General features: G+C 37.6%; 1 protein-coding gene across 6 annotated transcripts in view; it reads left to right on the plus strand.

Annotated features, from left to right (window-relative positions):
• The window catches only part of fmnl3 (formin-like 3), a 65,485-nt gene that overhangs the window by 21,449 nt on the left and 20,243 nt on the right, over nt 1–23,793 (plus strand). For 5 of the 6 annotated variants that reach the window (XM_036591872.1, XM_036591873.1, XM_036591874.1 and 2 more), the window contains exons 2-11: nt 2,180–2,263; nt 3,527–3,607; nt 5,000–5,076; nt 12,215–12,298; nt 13,802–13,936; nt 17,125–17,233; nt 18,886–18,962; nt 19,604–19,697; nt 21,867–21,941; nt 22,034–22,144. In XM_036591872.1, the coding sequence (XP_036447765.1) occupies nt 2,180–2,263; nt 3,527–3,607; nt 5,000–5,076; nt 12,215–12,298; nt 13,802–13,936; nt 17,125–17,233; nt 18,886–18,962; nt 19,604–19,697; nt 21,867–21,941; nt 22,034–22,144 (927 nt within the window). The remainder of the gene's footprint in view (nt 1–2,179; nt 2,264–3,526; nt 3,608–4,999; nt 5,077–12,214; nt 12,299–13,801; nt 13,937–17,124; nt 17,234–18,885; nt 18,963–19,603; nt 19,698–21,866; nt 21,942–22,033; nt 22,145–23,793) is intronic. The other variant, XM_036591877.1, reaches the window with a different exon arrangement.

Consider the following 23,793-nt stretch of genomic DNA (forward strand, 5'->3'; position numbering starts at 1 on the left):
AGAGCTTGGTGTTGATGGGGGTGTGAATGCCATCTCCAGAATAAACACCATTTGTTTTTTCACTCTTGAGTGATCATTTACATGGCGGCACACTCCGCCTGCATCTCTTTCTCCACGTGCTCTTTTATAATGAACAGCAAACAGTCTGAGATGGAGGTTTCGTTCAAAAGCAAGCTTATGAAAAGAGATTCGGAGGTTTGCTGTTCATATCACAAACCATTAACTGTGACAGATTGGATCAAATAGCATATAACATCACAGAGTGTATGAGAGGTGTTCCGGCAGTGGGGTGCCGTTTGTTTTCCATTATTATATTTCAGATGTAAACGTGACTATAATGTAAAAATCAAGCATGAGCTAGAATGAGTTTTAACATTTTTTGAAGTTTCAGTCTGATTTGTGTGTAAAAGTTTGGATACACCTGACTGAATAGTTTTCATACTTACATATTACATGACCTAATGCTTAGATGGTTGAAATTTGCCTCTAAGACGAATATAACTAGTAAAGTTAATGCCCCTGTGTTAGTGCACAATCGATATGAACATTTTGTGGCTGATTCTGATACTGATTTTAAGGTATTAAAAGTATGGTTTCAGATTTATATTTTAGATCGCCAGTTGTCATCTGTCACATTTTATGAACAGAAATAACCAGCAGAAACTCTTACGTCCTAAATATTTCTTCGTGATTTTGATTTATGTTAACTGCTTTATTATTTTTTTTCTTCATAAAGATGTATTATAACATGTTATTCACATGCTAAAGTGCTAATATGCTAATATTGTACATGTTTTTGTTATTCTAACCATAATGCTATATTTTTTCATATATATTGGTATATTTGTTCATCAGGGGAATTGTGCTGATTTTTTGAATAATTTCTGCATAATTTAATTGTTGAGATTAAAACAAAGATAATGAAGATATTTCATATTCATGAAATGGTTTATTGTAGAGAAACTTACCAAATCAGATTTCTATAATTGTCTTCTGAGTTTGAAAAGTTTGTACTAGAGTGCATTAAAGCATTACTGTATGTACTGTTCTGCCATGAATGGATTTTTAAAAATATGGTTTAGGCCAAAACGTTATCTTAAAACCAGGCATCAGGAAATGTATTCATAACCATATCATGCAATGAATTTTAGGGAGGTAGCTTTTAGAGACATTAAATATTTTTTTGGATGTCTGGTTACCTTCACCACTGCGAACAATTCTCAATATAGTATTCTAACTAATCTGAATGATTTTATTTAAATTTGAATGATGCATTGTTGAAATGTTAGAGAATCAATGGAATTTGTCTTTATAGAGGGGGTGATTTTCCCTGGGTTCTTTTCGCTCTGTCATCTGGAGATCACATGTTGTTGATTATATGCAAAATTATTAAACGAGTAAAAGTGTGGTTTTTCAGTACTGGCCAATATATCTGCCTAACCAATATATTGGTCAGGCTGTACTATGTAAAACATTTTTTTTAAATGCTGCCCTGTGAACAGTACTTTTCTTTTAGAACTTCAGTGAAATTTACAGTTGGAAATGGTGAACCACAAATATTGTATCATCTTAATTACTGAGTACAAGTTACTTTATGGAATGTCTGTCCTTGTTATTGTGTCTGTTCTTGTTACTGTGTTGTGGTTTGGTAGAGGGACAATATTTCTGATGCTAGTAATTCCAGCTGTGTTATTTCATATTTGTAATATCTTCACTGTTATTCAAAAATTTGGAAACATTAAAAATAAAGGTACACCCTTCTATGACTAGGTGTGTTCAAACCTAAGATGGGTACTGTGTATGTTAAGCTTTTTTCATGTTGTGTCTAGTTTGAGGACACAGTCGTTGCCCTCTCAGTAATGCACAGTAACCGCTAAATTAAGTTATTCCTTTGAGCAGTAGCCATGTTGTTATTGTGGAGATGAACAAGGCCTGCTTTGTTTCGCTAGCCTATGCTATGAACAGATTAGCTCAGTCGAGGACACCTCAGGACATGCAGATGATGTCATGCGACAGGATGCTGCTCGACACCGACGTAGGAAGTGATGGCCCAGATTGGGGACATAGGCCTTGCTGGTCCTGAGAGGCATTTTTGAGAGATCGTCTCCATGGTTATGGGGACGTGAGTGCACAACTTCCTGTGTTTTGCTGATGCATGTCTTTTTTCCGTGTGTTTCAGAACTCAATGAATCTGCCCCCGGACAAAGCTAGACTCCTCCGCCAGTACGATAATGAAAAGAAGTGGGACCTTATCTGCGACCAGGTGGAATATTTTATTGTGACCTACATAGAACTTCATGACAATGACTACATGATAATCACCATTGTTTTGCTCAATATTGAAATGGTGATTATTTAGGAACAAAATAGTCTTATTGCACTTTTATCAGTCCACAGAAACACAGACTTTCCTTCCACATTGTGCACTATGAGCTGTTTTCCCAAACAGGGATTAAGCCTAGTCATCTACTATAATTTCCTTTCAATGGAAAATTTCCATTTGAAATCCCAGCTTTATCCCAGGAAACTGGCCCTAAATACCTATATTTGTTCAAAATTGTACATCTTTCAATCAAAATAAGAATAATTAAGTGCATCTCAAACAAAATTAGACTCAAAATAAAATAATAAATATGCCATAACAGTACCAAATAGAAAGCCATACAAACATAAAACAGAAATAGAAAAGCCATACAAACACAAGCCTGTCAATATGATATGAATTAATGCACCATAGTCCATAAAAACTGAAATCTAATGTTAGCCAATTGGCTAATTTTAACCAAGTTCCCCAATGTATTGGTCAGTCATGTTTGATTAATTGTGGATGGTATTGAAAAAGCGTTCTTTGACTCTTAACAATAGTGAAACCCTTTTTAGTGCTATATAGTAATCATTTCTTAAAGAACCATTCCCAAACTGGTTTTCCATCATAGCGAAGAACTATGTGACCATGCAAAGAGCCATTTCTGCATTCAGGTGGTTCTTTGAGTGTTCATTTTTCTATATAGAACCATAGCCTTTACTGAAGAACTCTTAAAGAATCTACATTCAGTGTGTTAACCCCATTATCTGTGTTAGATTTGATATTGTCTATAAAAAGATACACTCAGCACTGAATTAACATGTAACTTTCTGAAGAGACCAAAACACTTTGTGATGAGTCATGCAGAACAACGACAGATTTATACATCGTTACCCACAGAAAAGCATGTGTATGTTATGCCACAGTGCAGTATGCTGTGTTTGCAATGCAATGCATTTAGAATTTAATAAAACCATAAGAAGGACAACGTCTTGTGTAATGTTCATGTTCTTATAATAAGCTTTAGTGGGCCAGAAAACAGTGAATCATTTGATAAATCTAGTCTCTCACTTAGTAAATTAGGAAAGCTGAATTAAGAAAATCCATCATTAAATGGCATTAACACTAAAGAGGATGACTAAATGAGTTCCACGAAATGTGATAACTTCATTAATGTTTGTCTGTCCATGTCTGCTTGTGTTTCTCTATACTGTGTACTAGGAGCGCTTCCAAGTGAAGAACCCTCCACACACATACATTCAGAAACTGAGAGGCTTTTTAGACCCAGGAGTTACTCGCAAGGTAAGGCGGGACACACAGTTTATGCCTGTTAAATTGCATGTGAATGACTGCTGTCAAAGATATTGTGTTAGTAACACATTAAGCACATTATTATTAGTGCATTTTCTTTCAAGTTTAATGCATTGCACCTTCGGTAGACTGCTCTAGACAGTGCTCACAGTATGCTCATTGATAAATTAACAAGCAGTGAACTAACAAAAGCAATAGCAAAGTGGGACGCTCCAGGAAGCAGGACGTAACAGGAATCCAAAAGCTCTACACAGCTTTGAACTATTGTACGCATGTAAAATTATTAAAGTTACACACTGACTTTGGGACACATTTACTTTAAAACAATGAGATCTATTTGCTGACCATGTGGCCATGAGGAACAGGGATGCAGTCTCACTTCCTGCTCTAAAATGCAGGGAGTGTGGCTAAAATATGGCCCTGCCAATGGACTAAAACTCCTTGTGTTTCAGTAGGGACATGAAAATGTATTTTTTTTTTATTTAAAAATTAAATCTAAATCTTTTAACTTCACTTTAAACAAAAAAAAACATTAAAAAAACTGTAGCCTCCTCCCTGTATAAAGTACCCTATAAATGATGGTTTCTTATATATTTAGCTTATTACTGTGCCAGTTGTCTTGATCTCTTGGGTTTAAATAGATCAATAATATAATTCTTGTAAATATCTAAGATCTAAATACTTAATAGTTTTTTTAAATAGTTTTTTTACTGAGGGGCTGCAGTCCGAATTAATTTGTAGTAGTAGTAGTGCTCATACGCTTATTGGTTGGAACATGCAACTGGAAACTGCTTTTACTCTATAGAAATCATGTGATTTTCATGTGAACTTCATGTGAACTTCATGTGAACTTGCATTCATACAAATAATGTTATTTAATTGTTGAAAATAATAAATATATTCTGTTGAAACCCTTTCTGTACACTTATATAGCACTATGTATACCAATACATTGCTTTTAAATGGAATAAAGTCTTTCTTTAGGGTCATGTTTGAGTCAGTGACACGAATGTGATTAATCGTGATTAATCATTGTTTTAGAGCCCCAGTATTAATATAGAAATATAATTATAATGTAATATGCAGTCTTTCTCAGCCAAATGACATCCTGCAATGCAATAAAGAAATCTTACTACATTCATAACAAACCAGCTCTTTTCAGACAGTAGGCCTTGTTTCTTCCTCTGTAATCATAACTGTTGCTTTTCATGCCTTGAGGTCATTTCTCTTGACTCATTTTGGCTACTACGGAGAGATAACTACTGGCATTGTGTTCCTAACACGCACTATGTTTCTAACATTCTCTGAATGCAAGGCTCCGTGGTGTTTCAAAAGATTTTTTTTTGTTGTCTGATAAAAAATCAGCTCTTTCTCCCTCCGCAGAAATTCCGCAGGCGGGTTCAGGAATCCACCAAAGTTCTGAGAGAACTGGAGATATCACTGAGGACCAATTACATCGGGTGACTTATTGTCTCTCTCTCTCTCTTTTTCTCTCTCCTCTCCTCATCTGCTAATCCCTCCTCTCCAAGTCTCTCCATCTTAAGCTGATCCCTTTCAGAGGTCAGGCTGTATCAGTGTGCTGTTGGTCTGTCTATAACAGCACCTCTGGCAGCTTCAGGTGGTTAACCAGCTCCAGTGCAGCATAAGGTTTTAGAAATGGTACAGGGAACGGAAATAAAAACCAAATGGGTTATAATATTTTTCACAGAAATTAATTGAAAACAGGTACACAGTTGAAAACTGGTTAACACTTTAATGTAGGGTACTGTTCATAAGGCTATGTGACGCCTACATAAGCTTGTCATGACAATTGACATAACCCTACATAAATGTTTATAAATGCTTATTCCAACATGTGTCATCTGTCATAAAGACTACTTTAGCTACCTTTGATCAAAATTGGCAAATGTAACTTTTGTAGCAAATTACACCTATTGGAATAAGCATTTATAAACATTTATGTAGGGTTATGTCAGTTGTCATGACAAGCTTATGTAGGTGTCACATAGTCTTATGATCAGTACCCTACAGTAAAGTGTTAATGGAAACTGTAACTATTTTAACCGGTCAATACTCCAGCATTTTGTGCCCAGTAAGTAGCGTATTAGTTGTATGTTAGTCAAAATAAGTTGAATGAAATTGAAACATTATTAAAGAGGTATTCTACTGATTTTTAAAAATGTCTGTATAGTTCAGTCATTGAGATAAGTAAGTAGTCGTTCAGAGTGGTTTGATGTGTAGTGGTCCATTGTAGAGAATTTTACCAAATCAGATTTCTTTACAGTGGGTGATAGGAACCAGGAGTCGTGATCCAGCATGCAAAATTTGAACCCTCCAGTTGTGTTGATATGTCACTTCTCTTCAAATTTCAGTGCACAATTTTTCTTTATTTGCTGAGTTTAATATATTAGAAAACTTTTGCACAGGCCACATTTTACGTTTTTTTCAACAATATATAATAGTAATAAACAGTAATTGTGCATTAAATTGTGCATTAAGTGTGTAGAGGATGTGAACTTATATTCACTTAGAAAATCAACAAAACATGTCATTTGCATTAGCATACAAATGTATGTAGTTTTACTTATTACCCTAAATGACCATTGAACCTACAGGTGTCCTCTGAGTTTTTATATGTATTGTTGATAATGATAAAATAGTTTTCTTTGCATACTCTTTTGCTACATAGTGAGCTGCATGTACCTCTCCACCATGAATGGCTTTTAAAAATACATTTTAGACCAAAATCTTATCTCAAAACTATTATAAAACAGTGTTTCAGACATCAGGCAGCATATTTATAGCCAAAAACTGTACTAGCTTTCTGGGAGTTAGCTTTGGTTCCCGCCTGGTTCATATCAGCACCACTGTGAACAATTCTGGCTTCTGATTTTCATTCCCTGTTTGCCATTTCTCCTTGGTGTCTGGTGCTCCCTGGGTGGTAGCACTGTCAGTGCTGTGCTAGTAAAGCAGGTTTCTATTGTTGTTTCCTTTTTCAGGAATCATTATTTCTTTGTCCTTCCTGTTGTAGAACATTGGCCGGAATAGTTGCCAGTGCCCAGATCCTGGTGGTTCTGCCAGCCTTTCCGTGCTGCAGAGGTCTGTGTGTGTGTGTCTGTGTGCGGACTTCAGCAGTGCCCAGATGGTTTTCATTGTGCTCCCCCACCGGCTGTTTTAGCCAGCAGGAAGTTGTGCTGTGCATGCTGGAGAGTCAGGAAGCACGAGCATCCAACAATGGAGTGTGTGAAAAGGCAGAAAACACTCACACATACGTTCGTGCACACCAGTGACTCACACACGAGCACAAAACAAATACACAGATAGACAAAAGCATGCCACACACGAAGAGAAACAATGAAACATACACACAATTTCAATTCATGCATACAAACACATGCTCTATGCATACAATTGCTGGAAAAACCACAGTCTGACCAGATTTTGGACAGATCCTCAGAGTAGGAGTGGCCAATATGACAATATTTACTTTTATTGTGATAAATTATATCACAGTATATCACCATATGCTTTTGTGACTGTACTGTGGATATTGTCTGTACTTAGAGAACATTGCCCAACTGCATGTTTCATTGCAAAGAGAGCAACATTAGGCATGTTTAAGTGCATTCAATGCAGTGCAGAATGACGTGTTGAATGCAAATCATTAGCCATGTTTACATGCAGCCTGATCATTCGTTAATAATCCGACTAATAGCTCAATTAGAATAGAACACATCCATGTATACACATCATTTAGCCTAGACTAGTCCGATTGGGCCATTCGGAATACAGTTTCTATCTGATTGACCGAAGTGGGTAATCCTGTAAATAATCTGTCGAACAGAAGAATAATAATCATGTAAACACCTGTATCTGATTACATTCACAATCGTAAAGTATAAGTGCGTTCTGCGCATGTGCGTTCTCGTCATAGCGAAAGTTTATAATGTTCAACATGGCGGGAGCAGAAACTGGTCTGCAGAGGAGACGAAGTTTTACGCTTTGAACTTTAAAAGACAGCAGTGGGACGGGTGTCCAGTTTATGTATCTCGGAACATGACGTCTTCCTCTCACCCTTCTTTAACAGGTACATGTGAAGTATGTTTTCCTAAGTCTGCCATATTTTTAAAGCGATGAAAAACACAAGTGCGGCAGCTGAAAACTCAGGCAAACACACTGCTGCTCGTTTCACACTGACTGGACTCACGTGATGCTCGTTGTAATGGTAACGTCTACACGAAGTGGTACTCTACGCATGCGCATAATTTTAATTGGGATTAATTGTGTGCTTGGAAACGGTGGTTTCCTTCAGATTTTTGAGTAGAGTGAGTGTATAAACACCTCAGTCTTAATCTATAATCAGAATTTATTCAGTCGGCTTGGCAAAAATCTTTGCATGTAAACACAGTGATTGTATTCATAGTTTTTGAAAGTATTTTTTTACAGATTATCAGATCTTAGAAAAGTCAATATCATAAACATTTCTTGAAGTATTATAATATATATTTGCCACATCACCTTCCATTACTATATAGCTGTATTGCCTCTATATAGGAAGCTAGTCTCATGTTAATGAACAGTGTTAAGGTAGTTACTCAGAAAATCTGTAGTGTAATCCATTGTAATCCATAACAAATTATTAGTTACATTTCTCAAAATGTAATGGGAATATTTTCCTTATTATTTCCTGGAGAAAAAAGTAATCTCACTGCTCATTACTTCTAAGTTAATCTCTAAAATCCATACAAATATGTACCAACTACAAATTTGTATATATTTTATTTGGAAAAAATAGCCAGTCAGAGTAAACATCATTTAAAATGCATGTTACTATCCATGCCTTTAGGTCTGAATGAATAAGAGCCCAGCCAGTAGTGCTGTCGCCTCACAGCAAGAAGGGCCTGGGTTCGATTCCCGGCCGGGTGACAAGGGTTCTTTCTGTGTGGAGTTTGCATGTTCTCCCCGTGTCTGCGTGGGTTTCCTCCCACAGTCCAAAGACATGCAGTCAGGCCAATTGGAGATGCTTAATTGCCCCTAGGTGTGTGTGAGTGAAAATGTATGTCGATGGACTGGCGGCCTGTCCAGGGTTTTTCCCTCCCTTCTGCCCAGTGACTGCGGGGATAGGATCCAGCAACCCCCATGACCCAGTAGGGCAAGCGGCTTAGGTAATGCATGTGTGCCTTGAGATAAAGGGTTCTTTCACACCTTCCTTTTTTGATGTGGCCTATTCTTTAGTTCAGTCCATTTTGACAGGTGTGAACATGCCACCCGTACTTGGGTGCACACTGAACAAATGAACCAAATAAATCGTGGTCCAGCAGGGCCTCAGTTTGCTTTCACATGAACCCTGATTCAGTTCGCTGCTGCTGGAAATGCATTTTTGTTGTCATCAAATGAGGGAATTCAACATCAGAGCATGTTTTCCTGCTTCTTCTAGCAGCATGTCAGTGCTGTACTGTCCTGTTTTAACGTCTGGCTCTTGTTAGACGGTCATATCTTTTATTAAGGAAGTAACTGTCATGTGATTACAAGAAGTTAAACTGTAATGTGTTACACTGCTCCGTTACAGGAACAAGTAATTACATTACTGTAACGTAATTGGTACTGCATTAACCCCAGCACTGTTCATGAAGTGCATTATAACCAGCATAATTGTGAGCCAGGCACATGCAAAAATGTTAAAACTGCAATGTCTTTCTACTCAATCTTAGTTCTAAACGATTTAGGGAAAATATCAAATTGTGATTTTTCTAACCAATATTGTAACTGAGATTGAAATCATGATCATTTTACATAAATTGAAGTCCAGGTGTGTTTTTTTGGCCATGAAGACCAGCATATCCATATTTTTCTGGTTTGAGGCTTGAATGCTGAATGTAGTGCACCAGACACTCAGATAGCTGTGGCTGTATTGTTGTGTTGTCATGGTTGCTTTTGTTTGGTCTAACTCATCTCATCTGCACAAAGTTTAATTAACATAGATTTTATTTTGATATAAAAATGATTAATCTTTCAGTCCTATCTAATGTTTCTGTCTGTCTGTAATATGGTCAATAGTTTTGGCCTCTTTCCTCAAGCAACTGTTTCTCTTCTGTTCTGCGTTGAAATGATTCTCCGTGGTAAATTGACACAATATATGCTAGAGAAGCGCCAGATAGAGATTAAGCTGAGAATGGTGGAGTATTCCTTTAATGATTCATCCAGTGTACTAGACAAAGACTTGAACCCTGCCTTTGTGTTCACAGAAGGCCATAAATAATGCCTACGCTCCTTTTCCTCGTCAGTAAAAGTGATGCATTTCCCACAGAGCAGGAGGAAAAGAGCGGCTGGGCTATTTTCAGACACTTTTCTTTGTGGTGGGATGAAATGGAACAGAGGTTATTGCCCGAAAATCTGAAATAGCATCTGGCAGGAAAAGAGCGCACGGGGGGAAAGAGGAGGGGGAGGAGTGGCAGACAGGAAACTGATGATCAACTCAGCTCTCTACCTTTTCAATCTCTGAAGTCTGTTTGTCTTTCTGTACTACTCTCCCAGTCCTGCTCTCTCTCTCGCTCTCACTCTTTCTCTCTCTCTCTCTCACTGGCTCCTCTCTCTCTCTCTCTCTCTCTCTCTCTCTCTCTCTCTCTCTCTCTCTCTTTCTCTATCTCTCTCGCTCACTCCTTTCTCTCTCTCTCACTCGCTCTATCTGTCTCTCTCTGTCTGTCTCTCTTGCTCATACTCTAATTCTTTCTCTCTCACTTTCTTGTTCTATTATTCTGTCTCTAATTCTCTCTATACATATTTAGTTTTCGTTTACTCTGCTTCTCTCTCTTTCTGTCTCTCGTTCATTCTTTTTCTCTTTCTTGTCAGTTTGAGTCTCTCTCTTTCTCTATCTTACTTGCTTACTCTTTCTAACTCATTTTCTCTCATTTTATTATCTTAATATTGCAATTTAGAGTGGAGATAAAAATAATAATTCAGGAAAACATGAATGTATTTACAAACAGGGCAGTAAACGTCCTACAGCTCCTTTTGTTGTGTTTCCCTCTCACTCTCTCTCTCTCTCTCTCTCTTTCTCTCTCTCTCAGCTCTTTTTGTGGTGTGGTGTAGCTTCCTTTCAGGCCAATAGCAATAGTGCAGTTCTACCAGTAATCATTCCAATGTGACTCGGCATGTGTGTATGTATGTGTGTGTGTGTTTGTGTGTGTGTATGCGAGTGAGTGTGTGTGTTAGCGTCAGGGAGGCAGACTAAATTCATTGAATGTCAGGGGATCAGCCTCCTCTCCACGCTTCTCTCTCTGAGCCATATGCCCTCCACATTCTTTAGCTGAGTGCAGTGGGAATTCCTTCAATGTTGAGTTACCCCCTCCTCCTACCCCCTTTAAGGAAAAGTTCAGCTAAATGGAGGAAATCTAAAGCTGGCCACTTTTTTTCCAGACTTTCCATCTCACTCTTGCCAAGCCAGGCATTGGGGAGCCCACTGTAGGCTGCCTTTGGTTTGAAAAAGTCAGAAGATTTTTCCTAAAAGTTATTTTCCAGAGATTGTTAGTCAGTGATTGCTTTCTCGTTTGCTGCTCAATGTCTGGACAACTCTTTCTCCCTCATGTGCACTCTTTCTGCGTTACCTTCTGTGTCTCCTTTGTTTCCTTTTCTCCTGTCTTCTGGTGGAGGACTGGAGTTTGAGTGTGTTGCCCTGATTAACCTATCCGTGCCTCGCCCACAAATGTGTTCTTTCATAGTGATTGTTGCCAGGTTAGAAATGCTGCACAGAACTTTGTGCAAATCTCACTCAACGTAATATGACTTTGGAGAAATTTTAGATTTTTTGGCACAAGACTTCAGAAAGCTTATAGGGAAAATTCCAGCATTTTTCGACATTGCTGCACAATTCCAGAGTTGAGATGTAAACTAAGTCATTCAGAGTGATTCGATATAAAATGGTACATTGTAGAGAACTTACTAACTCAGACTTCTTTACAGTGGGTGGTGATAGGAACCAGGGAGTGCAATGTTGGCAGTCCCAGATGACCACAGAGCCTACGTGTGTCTTCTGGGTTTATATATGTAACTTGGATAATGGTGAATTAATGGGAAAACCAAAAAAAAAAATGTTTTCTCTAAAACCTATTGTAAAACACTGTCTCAGCCATCAGACATCTTATTAGTAGCCAATTACTCTAATAGCTTTCTGTGAGGGAGCCTTTAGAAGCATTAACTTTTCAGATATCTGGTTCCTATCAAAACCACTGTCAAAAATTCTCAGGCTGTTTCTCTAGAATGAAGCATTTCACCTTAAACCACACTGAAAGACTTTGTTTAGATCAGAAAAATTGAATTATGCTGAAATTTTGAAACATCATTGGAATTCCCTATTAGGACAGCTGATGAAATGTCTGCTTAGTCTATCAATCAGATGTTTAGCAGAAAGTTCACTGGCCTCTGCAGTTCAGTGGGGTTTTCAGCAGCATCCTGTAAAGCTTCTCCAACCTTGCAGCAGTATGGCTATGAAAGAGTACATTTGTGGGTGATGCATGGATAAGTCAGTTCACAAGTCTAAGATCAATTTCCACAACCTGTCTGAGCTCAGTTGATGATTTTTTTGTGTCTTTGTCATGGCAGGTGGGTGCGGGAGTTCCTAAACGATGAAAACAGAGGGCTGGACATATTGGTGGAGTATCTCTCCTTTGCTCAGTGTGCTGTCATGTGAGTCACACCACAGATCTTCACACACAGTATACCATTTCATCAGGCACACAGATAGAAAAAGAAAAGCAGAAGTCCGAGGCTACATATATCTCACAGGGTTGATGTGGCCCGTGATAAAGAACTGAAATTTTTGTGTGGGTCACACTAATGACGGATATGGGTCATTTACGAACAAATGTAAACCATTAAGGCAGAAAGATTCGATCTGACAAATCAGAATTGAGCAATAAGGCTTATATTACAGGGGTCAGCTCTGCCCCTGGCCCCAGCATTTCAATTTTGTCCACTAAAAATGCAGAGCCTGGACCCCAAGAAGTCCATTGCCTTATAGATTTTATTTTGCATTTATTCCTTTTAACATACCAGCAACTAGTTAAATTTTCATGTTTACAAATATCCATTAATAATGAAACAACCACATTTCACCCTCCCAGAACCAGTCTGTTTGGCTGTGGAACTAATTGCGTCAAATCTGATTTTGTCAGAATTCGTAAACTGTAATGTTAATGTGTCCACCATGATAGCTGTCCTTATAGAAAGTGACAAACTATTTCTAGAACTCTGAGCATATCCTCATAGCCAGTTATGATAACTGGTTCATTAAAATATGGCTTTACTGTCAGTGGCATTGCAGACAATAATTAAAAAATTAGAAAGCTCAGATTTGAGTATGAGTGTTTTGGAGTATAATTTCGATAGAGAAGTGAAGTTCTGTTGAGTGTGTCGTCAGTTTTCATGCCAGGTAGACACCACAATTTCATTCTTTACTGAGAGTAACTAATTTAGAAAACATAATATTCAAAAGCACATGTGTATCTTTCAACACGACTGCTGATATAGCTCAGTGATCTTCAGTGATCCATCTAACAAACATGCAGTGCATGTTGATTAAAGCCTGATGTAGACGGAGGTGGATCAGTGGAAAGTTTCTCTTTATTTGCTTAGTTTAACATATTGGAAAAAAACCCATAAAATATAAACTGTGTCACGTTTTGCACAGGCCGCATTTTATATTTTAGTTTTTCCAGTATGTTAAATGCAGCAAACAATAACAGTGCATTAAAGTGTGCAGAAGTGTGTTCTCTTATTATTGTCTTATTTTTACTTACAAAATCAACAAAAAGTAGTATATGACTGTAACTGTCTTCGCTTTACTTATATTGTGTGTATAGCCATGGAGTCTCAACTACCACACATGTCCAGAATTGGTCCACAGAGCAGACCAAGATTCATTCTTCTGATATGATGCTGACTGGAATGTGGTTAATGTGCTTTGTGGGTGAGACATGGTTTTGCTGGTAATAACCTGTTGCAATAACCTGCAGGGCTGTGCTGGGGAGTGCTTTGCTGAGTCCTGCTGAGCTATAATAATCCTGAATGGTGCTCAGCTGCTGTGCAAAATAACATTGTTCCCCCTTTATTGAGCTTCGTCGCTAGCGCTCCTCAACCTTACCCCGATCCCCTTGTGTCTGTGCTTCTGTGTGTGTGTGCACGGCTCAGGTTGGATTTTGAAGGGCTGGACAATGGGGATGATGGCTCACTGGACAAGACGAAGTCCTGGAGCAGGTCCATCGAGGATCTGCACCAGAACGGCTTCGGTACACTGGTGCGCTCAATGCGCCACTCCGTTCCGCGGTAGGTATCATGGGTAACATAGTCGTGGCCGTGCCAGCACCCGCTGTTCTGCTCCCCTACACCTCCTCACTGCTTTCTTTTTTTTTCCCAGCTTTGGATATACAGTCGTATTTAAAAATTTGAACACCCCTGGTCGAATTACCTTCATTTTGTTATTTTCTATGGGAAAAAATGTACAGGGAGATCCTAAATATGTTCCCGGTGGTGCCACAGCCATCTGTGGCCGGGAGTCCAAGAGAGCACAATTGGCCTCACTCTCTCTGGGTGGCTAGGATGGCACTCCCTCTCTTCCAGTCACTCAACACGATGCTAGTGAGCAAAGGTGTCTGATAGACTAAATTGAAGAGAAAATTGGAAAAATTGAAAAAAAGAACACAACATGTAAAACTTTTGAATACAACTGTATGTATCTGCTTATGTGTCTCACCTGATAAAGCCTCTAGAGAAACAGACTCTATATGCTCTGTGACGACACTAAATGTGTGGTATTTTTGCACTTGTTTCTTATTTAAAATCCTACTGAGAACTCAGTGTTGTAACCATTGGTTTCACTTTGTAATGCACTTGAATGTGTAGTTCATCATGTTGATGAGCCAAGACTGTCTGAAGTTTGCTTCTTTAGTTTTGTACTGGAGCTATGAAGATTTAGTGTAGTTAAGTAATAGAAGTTAATACCCTAGCAGGTAGCTGTTTACTTGCCTAAATAATCACAGCCTTGTCTCCAACTGTGTGAAGCTGTTAAGCAATCTCAAAATAGACTGGTTTATGTGGTTTGTAACACTGTATGACATACTGTTATCTATAAAAATGGACAGAAGTACATGTTGAAGCCTGAATTTTGTCTGTACTTTTGTCCATTAATTTTGAAACAGAATATTCAGGGGTGGAAAAGACTTTAGTACAGATGCTCTACAGGAACTACATGCACGTGAAGCATTCCTGGCATGTTTATGAACAGTACAGTAACACTTCATTACAAGTACATAATCATTTTGAAGCATTCATTTGATGCATTCATTAATGAGTAACAAGCATATAATGCAATGATCAGTGATGTGTAGTGTGTATGTCATGATATAATCATGAACAGATTAAAATCTATTCATATGATGAACGGTCTATGATACAAAGCACACGAGAAATTCAAATTACATTTATCATTGTTCAAAGAGTTTGTGGTCATAAAGCATTCATGATTGATATGAAATCTAATTTTTAATATGCTGTAAAATTGCATTATCCTACATTCAGGATGATCACCTTGTGAAATGTTAGCGAATATGAAACACTTGCACAGATTCTTGTAATCTGTATGAATGTAAAATATTACTAATTTATATGACAAATTCTAAGACAAAAAACATACTTTTTACATGTTCAGAGGTTTGATTACTTGAGTGCAAATCTTGAAGGCCAGAAGAATTTTCTTTTTCTATTTCTGAGTTTCCACACATTATAATTTGTTAAATGAATTTATTAGTTAATTTATTAAACTTTTGAGCCTAATTTATACCTATGAAAGCCATATTAACAGTATATTGCAATATGTACTGTTACTGGTACATATATTTCAGTATATTAACATAGATTGAGATACAACATATATTGAGATATTTAAATGTTCAAAAATGGCACAGTTGAACATATTTAGCACACATTCTTAAACATCACATATATTGCACAAATATTTTTAATATGGGCAAATATATGTACGCATGTTTTTTCTTATTTCGCTTAGTTTCTTATAGTTTGTAATCTGTGGTACATGATCAGCTTATGCTCAGCATTAAAATGCCTGTAATGTAAAAATGTCCCGTTACAATATTTACTTTTACTTTTTTTATACTTGAGTACGTTTCCTTTTTCATTTCCAACAAGTATGTTTTTTTCTCCATGCTTCTACATTTGAGTAAAATTTGAAGTACCCATAGTGTAACATATGTATAGCTTCTTTGTTGTTTGTTAGCTGTATTAGCCCCATAGGTTCTGTACAAAACGAAAGATGCCAACGTCAGACACCAAACATGCCCAGGCTGTTTGACTACTTCGGGCAGGGTAAAAGTTGTGTAATTTTGATTTTTGTCTATGTTTCAGTCACTTTGAAGCTACTTCCAGTCACAACCTAAGCAAACTATGTTGATTATCTGAGCTCAGCACACAGGAAGCATGTGACACGCTCCCTCGTTCTCCTCAGGGTGCAAAGCACGCAACAGAACCACATTGTCTCTCAGTGTGTGTGTGCGTGTGTATGTATGCAGGAGAAGTACATCTCTGGTGGCTGACACACTTGCAGTCGCGCCAGTCAAACCCAGATTCCGATATACAGCCCACTGAGCTGAAACCGCACTTCCTGAGAACAGCGCATGCAAATGATGAACTGAAACATCTTTTTAATGTAGCATATCATCACTGCCCAAAAACCATGTATCTCCATTTTTTTGTACCTCGTTTGAGCTGCTAGGATTATGTGAACATTTCATGATAAATGGGTCAATAAAAATGCTCTAAAATGACTAGGAATTAAGTCTCTTTACATGAAGTTAGACTAAAGGTTAAGAACGTGTTTACCTTCTCCTGTAAAGTTACCATTTTGGAGATACATGGTTTAAAACAATTTTCTAATGTGTCAGTGTCACTTTTCAAACTCATTCTGTGTGGTTTAATATGAAATGGTCTGTTCTAGAGAAACTTACTATCTCAAAATTCTTCACAGTGGTGGTGATAGGAACCAGACGTCTGAAAAGTTTAATACCTCTTAAAGCTCCCTTACAGCAAGAAATTATATGAATTCGTTACAAATATGATGCCTGAGGCATTGTTTTATGATAGTTTTGATATCAGGTTTTGGCCTAAAACATTTTTTTAAATGCATTCATGGTGGAGAGCTACTTGTAGGGAATTAGAAGACAATATACTCCCCAACTAAAACCTATTTTTTCTGATTTATAAGTAATTTACCATCCTTATCAATATTGCATATAAAACTCAGAAGACAAAAAAAAGTGGCTACACTTGCATTGTTGACAACACAACTTCTGGTTCCTGTCCTCATCACTGTAAAGAAAGTCAAATAGATAAGTTTCTCTACAATGAACCATTTCACATCAAACCACTCTGAATGACTTTGTGTGAAGTTCCTTGCAGAATTCAGACTTGTCTCATGTCACGTTTTATATTGTTCATTGCAGCTACAGTTCGGCAACAAACACCAAAACCATCAAGAACTCCCGGCTAGTTAGTCAGAAGGATGACGTGCACGTGTGCATCATGTGTCTGAGAGCCATCATGAACTATCAGGTACTTCACACAGTGATAGGAACATTTGCAAAAGCCTTGTCTGAGAAATTATGTCACCCAACAGTCCATCTCCCCCTGGTGGTTGTACAGTAACATAAACACAAATACAAGCTGGTATTTAACATGCATGCATTAAAGCTCACTTGGCAGTCAGTCCACACAGAATCAGTCGGTTTCACTTTATAGATCTCTGAAGTGTCGTCATTCTGTAGTCAACATCATCAAGTCCCTATGAGGAACTCTAAGCACATTTCCTCTATGGGGAAAAATGAATGCCATTTTTGAAAATGGCTGCCACTGTGCCCTGTGGTAAACACAAACATTCCAAAGGGAATTTTCTTTAAATGTCACTGGATTTTCTGTATTACACCATGGTTCAGAAGTGGAAATAAGAGTATTGTTGCACTGCTGCCCATTAAACTGACATTTTAAGACTGGCAACCTCACCAAAATATCCCAAGAAAACCAGCAAGCTTTGCGAAAATGTTTTGAAGTAGCTCGGACAGTTTAAAGTGTATGGTTTCAGTAAATGGTGTTGGTATGTAATAGTGTTGACATGTAGATTCATTTTCATGAAAATCAATCCTGAAAAAAGGAGTGCTTCTTTGTAGCATGTGCAGCGCTCAAAATTTGTTTTGGGATACTCTCTGAAAAAGTTTGTCTTGTTTATTTATCACTTGTTTTAGTTAAATTTGTCATGTATTCATTCGTATCCATCAGAAAAGTAAAACAAGCCGCAATAACAACCACAAAACTCAAAATGTCATAAATGAATTAACTGAAAACGTAGGTCAGGCGAGTAAAAGTACTGAAACATTAGTAGTACCAAGAGAAAATATTTTTTGTCAGATTAATTCAACTCAGTATGCATGTTTTCTTCATGTCGTAATTTTTCAGAACGGTAATGAAGTTTAGATGATGCGTTGGCGATCTCTGAGTTAAACACGTATGCATTTAGATTAGTGTCCCAAATTTGTTTCAAAGTAAAATGGGGAGTTGGGTGAATGTTTTCTAGTGTGCTATTGCTCAGTTGGACTCAAACTATTGATTAATAAGTTACTATATAGCTGTAATGATGTACATTTGAATATATTAAATCCCTTAATACACTAACAAATAACAAAATAATTCTAAAAAATAAATTCTGAAAGAAGTGTCCAAAAACTACTTTTGAACATTGTATGTAGCAATATTTGTCTTTCAACTGCTAGAACAACTTTATAAGGGACCAGTGACACAACACAAAGCATATCAGATTTAAAACATTTTTAAACATATTTACCGGCAACCATCCTTGAAATGCCATTCGTTTTTCTCATAAAGGAAACCTGATTAGACCCGACATTCCTAATATGGGCATGATGACTTAAGAATGATGCATGACTTCAGCTGTCTGTTGTGCTGGTCCTCTGCCAAACTATGTGATGTTTATCAGCAGCATTATGGCTTGGGGTAAAGATTCAGGCTTAAGTTCAGGTTTTTGGTTGAGGTTAAGCTTAGTATTAGTGTAAGTGTTTTGTTTAGGGTACGAAAAAGTTACACTGAAATTAATAGACTAATAGTTATTGCAGACCAAATAGCTAGCAAGTTTGTTATAGAGAACTTGAACTGGTGACTGAAATCATATCCCCTATTCTCCTTTCTCTCTTTAGTACGGTTTCAACATGGTTATGTCCCACGCACATGCGGTCAATGAAATCGCCCTGAGTCTGAACAATAAGAACTCACGGTAAGTAAGGCCCTTCCTTAACACCTTTAGGACAAAGGCTAATTGCATGAGCCATTAGGAGAAATTGCAGGACCTGAGAATTTGCTTGAAGGATGTGATTACCAGGTTTACTGATTATACTTTTCTGTGGACTCTAGTTTCGGCTCAGCATGGGTTTTGTATGTTACAGTGATTAACAACCTTTGTAATGAAGGCTTAGCTCTAAACAAAGCATAGAAAAGTTGCTTATGTATGGATTCCCTCAAACTTACTGCAAAAGCATATTTCTTAGCGCCCGTGCTAAACACTAATGTCACTGCTGCCTCACAGTTTGGAAGCTGTAAGTTAATAGATTTCCCCACTCACAAAAAAGATTTTAGAGGGGCTTAGATTTTTACTGTCAGTCAGTCTACATCTCAAATATGACCCACATAACAAAGCCCAACCCAGAGACAGGGGTTAGCGATCACCTCTTCATCTCATGTTACTGATTTTGAAAATTCTCCAACAATGGATACAAAGCAAGGCCTTTTTCCCTGAAGGAGAGAGGCAGGCCAGCGTAGGTGGATAATGTTTAGTCTGATGTATGACTGGTAATGTAAGTCTCCTCATTGTGAGGATCCTGTGTGAACGCTCATGGCTGCCATTGTTTTGTTCCACAGGACAAAGGCGCTGGTCCTGGAGCTGCTGGCTGCTGTGTGTCTGGTGCGAGGGGGCCATGAGATCATCCTCTCAGCATTTGATAACTTCAAAGAGGTACCTCCTTACACATCTCGTGCTGCCTTACATGTGCAATGTGAAGTCTGGGCAGTCATATTATCAAAGCACTGATAGTTGATGAGGGTGAACGCTGGCTTATTGTGCTATCGTGTTAATGCTTCTTAAGTCATATACAATGGCACAGATCTTTTTGCATCAAACAGGATGGTGGGAAAGTTTGACGCATACTCAGTGTATGATAACAATCAGTGTTTTAGTGGGAGAGAGTTGTAGCCCACATACATTTACTAAGGGTCCCAGGTTCTGCTTGCCCAGTCAGCTAAATGCCGGAAACCAGGCAATTACCCCGCACTCTGCCCCGAGCACCCAGGAGAGCTAATCAACTCAGCAGTCAAAACAATGTGGGAACCACTGCTGAGAGAGACAGAGCCATGCAGGGCAATGTGATTCACAAAGCTAAAACCACCCAGTAACCCACAGTCTGCACTTTACTCGCATGAGTTTATGACACCTAGTTTGGCAACACCCAAGATGAGAATGTTTTCTTTGTCAGTTTGCAAAAATGTAACACTGAAAGACGAACCAGTTTTATTTTGAGGAAAGTATCACAATGAACACCGCACTGTAACAGTAACCAATACATCTCCGTGAATCGACTCATTTTGGGATTGAATCCCAGCCCAAGCATTCACATTTCCAGATAAGTGTCTTGATGAATCAAGTCATTCATATAATTAAAAAAAAAATAGTATGTAATTATAAAATTATTTTGTTCAGAATAAAGCAGGACCTTAACCATTTTTCATTATCGATTTACTAGTGCATTTTAACATATCACAAAGTCTGTTGCAATCCTAATATGTAGAAATATAATCCCAATTCTAGTATTTTGTCCATATCATGCATCCCATATTTTATTTTTATTATTTATAAGGTTTATTTTGAGGAAAAGAGTATCAAGAGTATAACTGTTACAGTGGGGCATTAACAAATAATAATAATAGTAATAATAATAATAATAATAATAGTAACAAACATTTTTACAGCACTTTTTATGCCTTTTAAATATAGCTCAAAGTGCTTTACAATGGGAAAAGCACATGAAACCCAGCTTATGAGAGGAAGGGAACATAGGAAAAAATAAAAAAGCATTGAACACAAAGGGAAAAGATGAATTGAATTTGTTTATTCTAAAAATAATCATAGAAAGAGTTACCAAGTAAAAGTACCAAAATTGGTAAAACAAGAAAATGAAGCTAAAAAATTGAGATATAGAAAAAATTGAGAACAAAAAATAACACACAAAGATCATAATACAGTAAATAATTACAACATCAAATGATACAACAAATATAAAAAATACCAAAGTTAAGATTTATTTGTTAAGCTGCTTTTAATAATTGCCTGTACGAACTGTGTGTATGTATAATTTGTTTGTTTTTTTGTTTATTTTTTCTTGTCAGAAATGTATACGTTTTATTTGTATGTACGATATTATTTTTTCAAAATAAACCTGGTTAGTCTTTAATATGTTATTGCACACCAACAAAAAATATATACATATTTATTAAGTCCATTGTTTTGCTAGGTTTGTGTAAACATGGGAGTTGTATGTACTATGCATGTAAACGTTGCACAAAGTACAAGAGAGGAAAAGGGGCTAGTTTATGTCCCCCTATCAAATGAAACCGTGATATATTGAGAGATACTTTTTATGTACCCCATAATAAATTGTAATCCGCTGTAATACATTCCATTTCCATCTGTCTGCATTGCTGAATGCAGCATGTGGGAGGCTTTGGCTGGATCTCTGTGTTCCCTATTCGTGGCTTTGAAACTTTTCTTTTCCCATGAATATCTATAATTAAGCCACTGATTTTGTCTGCTAATGGCCTGTGTTGACCTCTCTCTCAGCTCTGAGCTTGAGGCAGTCTGTGACCTGATAGCCTGATGTTTTTCATATCAGGCCACTGCAGGAAACTCTTAACATACTGCTTTATTTGTGTGTTTCACTGTGGGTGACACATCTTTCAGGTTTTGAAGTACAGATTTTGGAATTCCTTGTGATTTTTTGGGGATTTCACACTGCAAGTGTGTATATTTTTGTGTGTGAGTCACATGATTAAAACCACAAATGCCTGTGAGATGTAACACGATCTGATTCGGGGAATCTAATAGTAATAAGTATTTGTGTTTACACTAAAGGTGTGCAAGGAAAAGCACCGCTTTGAGAAGCTGATGGAGTATTTCCGCTGTGAAGATGGAAACATTGATTTCATGGTAGGAGAACAGCTTCGCTGAGTGTTATCTTGAGACACATCTACCCTATTCATCTCTGAAACCTGATGTACGTGTTCTCGTGTGTTTCTCAGGTGGCGTGTATGCAGTTCATCAACATTGTTGTCCATTCTGTGGAGGACATGAACTTCAGAGTGCATCTGCAATATGAATTCACTAAACTGGGTCTGGATGATTTCCTGGAGGTGGGGAGTCAAAGTTCAATCTAACTCACTTTAATGTTCTATATTGTTATGACCCGTCTAAGGTAGGCTGCAACATAAAAATGTCTCCCCCAACTTCCCGTTACCAACCCGCCAGACCAGTCACACTCAAACACGTATTACTAGTCTCCTGAGTTTTATTATGGAATGTGGAAGCTTAAGCTTCAGGAGTGGTCTCAGCCAAAAGAACAAAGAAAATTATACCTCCCCAAATCAGCTAACTTACCTAAACAAAACAAAAATACAAAAACATAACCTAACTCCCTCAACAAAAACAAAGACAAACCCCAAAGAAAATAAGGCTACACCCCCTACAGCTTCCAATCTAGAAATCTAAGTCTTTTAAGAAAAGGCTTCACATACCACCACAGTGGACAGTTTAACACAACACAATAGACTAGCAACTACACAGAGAGTAGGCCCAACTACTCCATGCTAGAACTTCTTAGTCTGGCTGGTCTGGCAACAACATCAGGGGAAGGAGGAGGAGCCCTTAGGAACCCGGTCACTAGGCTTATAAGCTCTTGCCCTGATTGTACAGCCAATCAGTGTGCACCATTACACCTCCCTCAGCAGCAGCACCTGACGGCTATGATAGACGGGAGAGCAGGAAGCTGACGATAACGGAAGCTTGTGCAAGAGAGGAAAAAAAAAAAGACATGTAAATAATACGTCGTTGGACGTAACACCTCCATCCTACAAAATCAAACAAAATGTTTGACAGTACAGTAGAACTACACCCGTGTTAAGGCATCAGCAACTTCATTATCGATCCCTTTTTTATGATGAATGAGAGGAACAGTATGTATTTATTTGTTCGAAAAGGACATTGTAGTAAGTACAAATAAACAAATAATCAGCAGATTGTGATTTGATGTGCAGGTGTTATCTTAACCGTTTCTTAAGCTTTCAGCGAGGAATTCTGTATATACAATCCAATAGCCATCCAATAGCTAGTTTATCTGATCAATCCTTCATTAAATTAAATCAGGTGTACTGCTGATGGAATTGAATAAATCCATGCAATGGCTGGAGAACAGCGACAAGTCAGGAGAAGTTCTTCTAACTGCAATTTTCTAACCAAGAAAAAAATACTGTTTTTAAAAATGTGAAAGATGATCTTGGTACATTTGACTGTGTTTGTTTGTTTGTAGCTATTGTAACATTATATAGTTTTTTAAACGAGAAAAACACTCTTTTTCTCATTTAAAACAAGAAATTAACTGGAGAAAAAGTCTTACAGCCAAGATAAATAGCTTTAAGTTCAATGTTTTAAGACTGCTGCACAATACTGTATACCTCCTGGCTTTTGTAACAGAACCTCATGTCTACAAAATCTAGCTTCATAGGAGAAGGAAAAACTTTGATAACTCTTTATTTGGAGTGGTCCTTTGTAGATGATTAACTCTTAACAGAGTATCAGTAACACATCAACAACATATCAGTCAAGTAGCTGTAGTGAATACATTGAAGTAAATGTCCTGTAGATGTGCCGTTGATACATTACGTACATTAAGTAGATGTATTGTTAATATGTTAATTTCATTGCGCAAAACCTAACCTTAACCAACCTAATCCAAAACCTAACCCTAACCCTGGCCTTAATTCTAACCCTAACCTTAACCTCAACC

Source organism: Colossoma macropomum, unplaced genomic scaffold, assembly GCF_904425465.1.
Source record: "Colossoma macropomum unplaced genomic scaffold, Colossoma_macropomum, whole genome shotgun sequence".
In the NCBI taxonomy this organism is placed as follows: domain Eukaryota; kingdom Metazoa; phylum Chordata; class Actinopteri; order Characiformes; family Serrasalmidae; genus Colossoma; species Colossoma macropomum.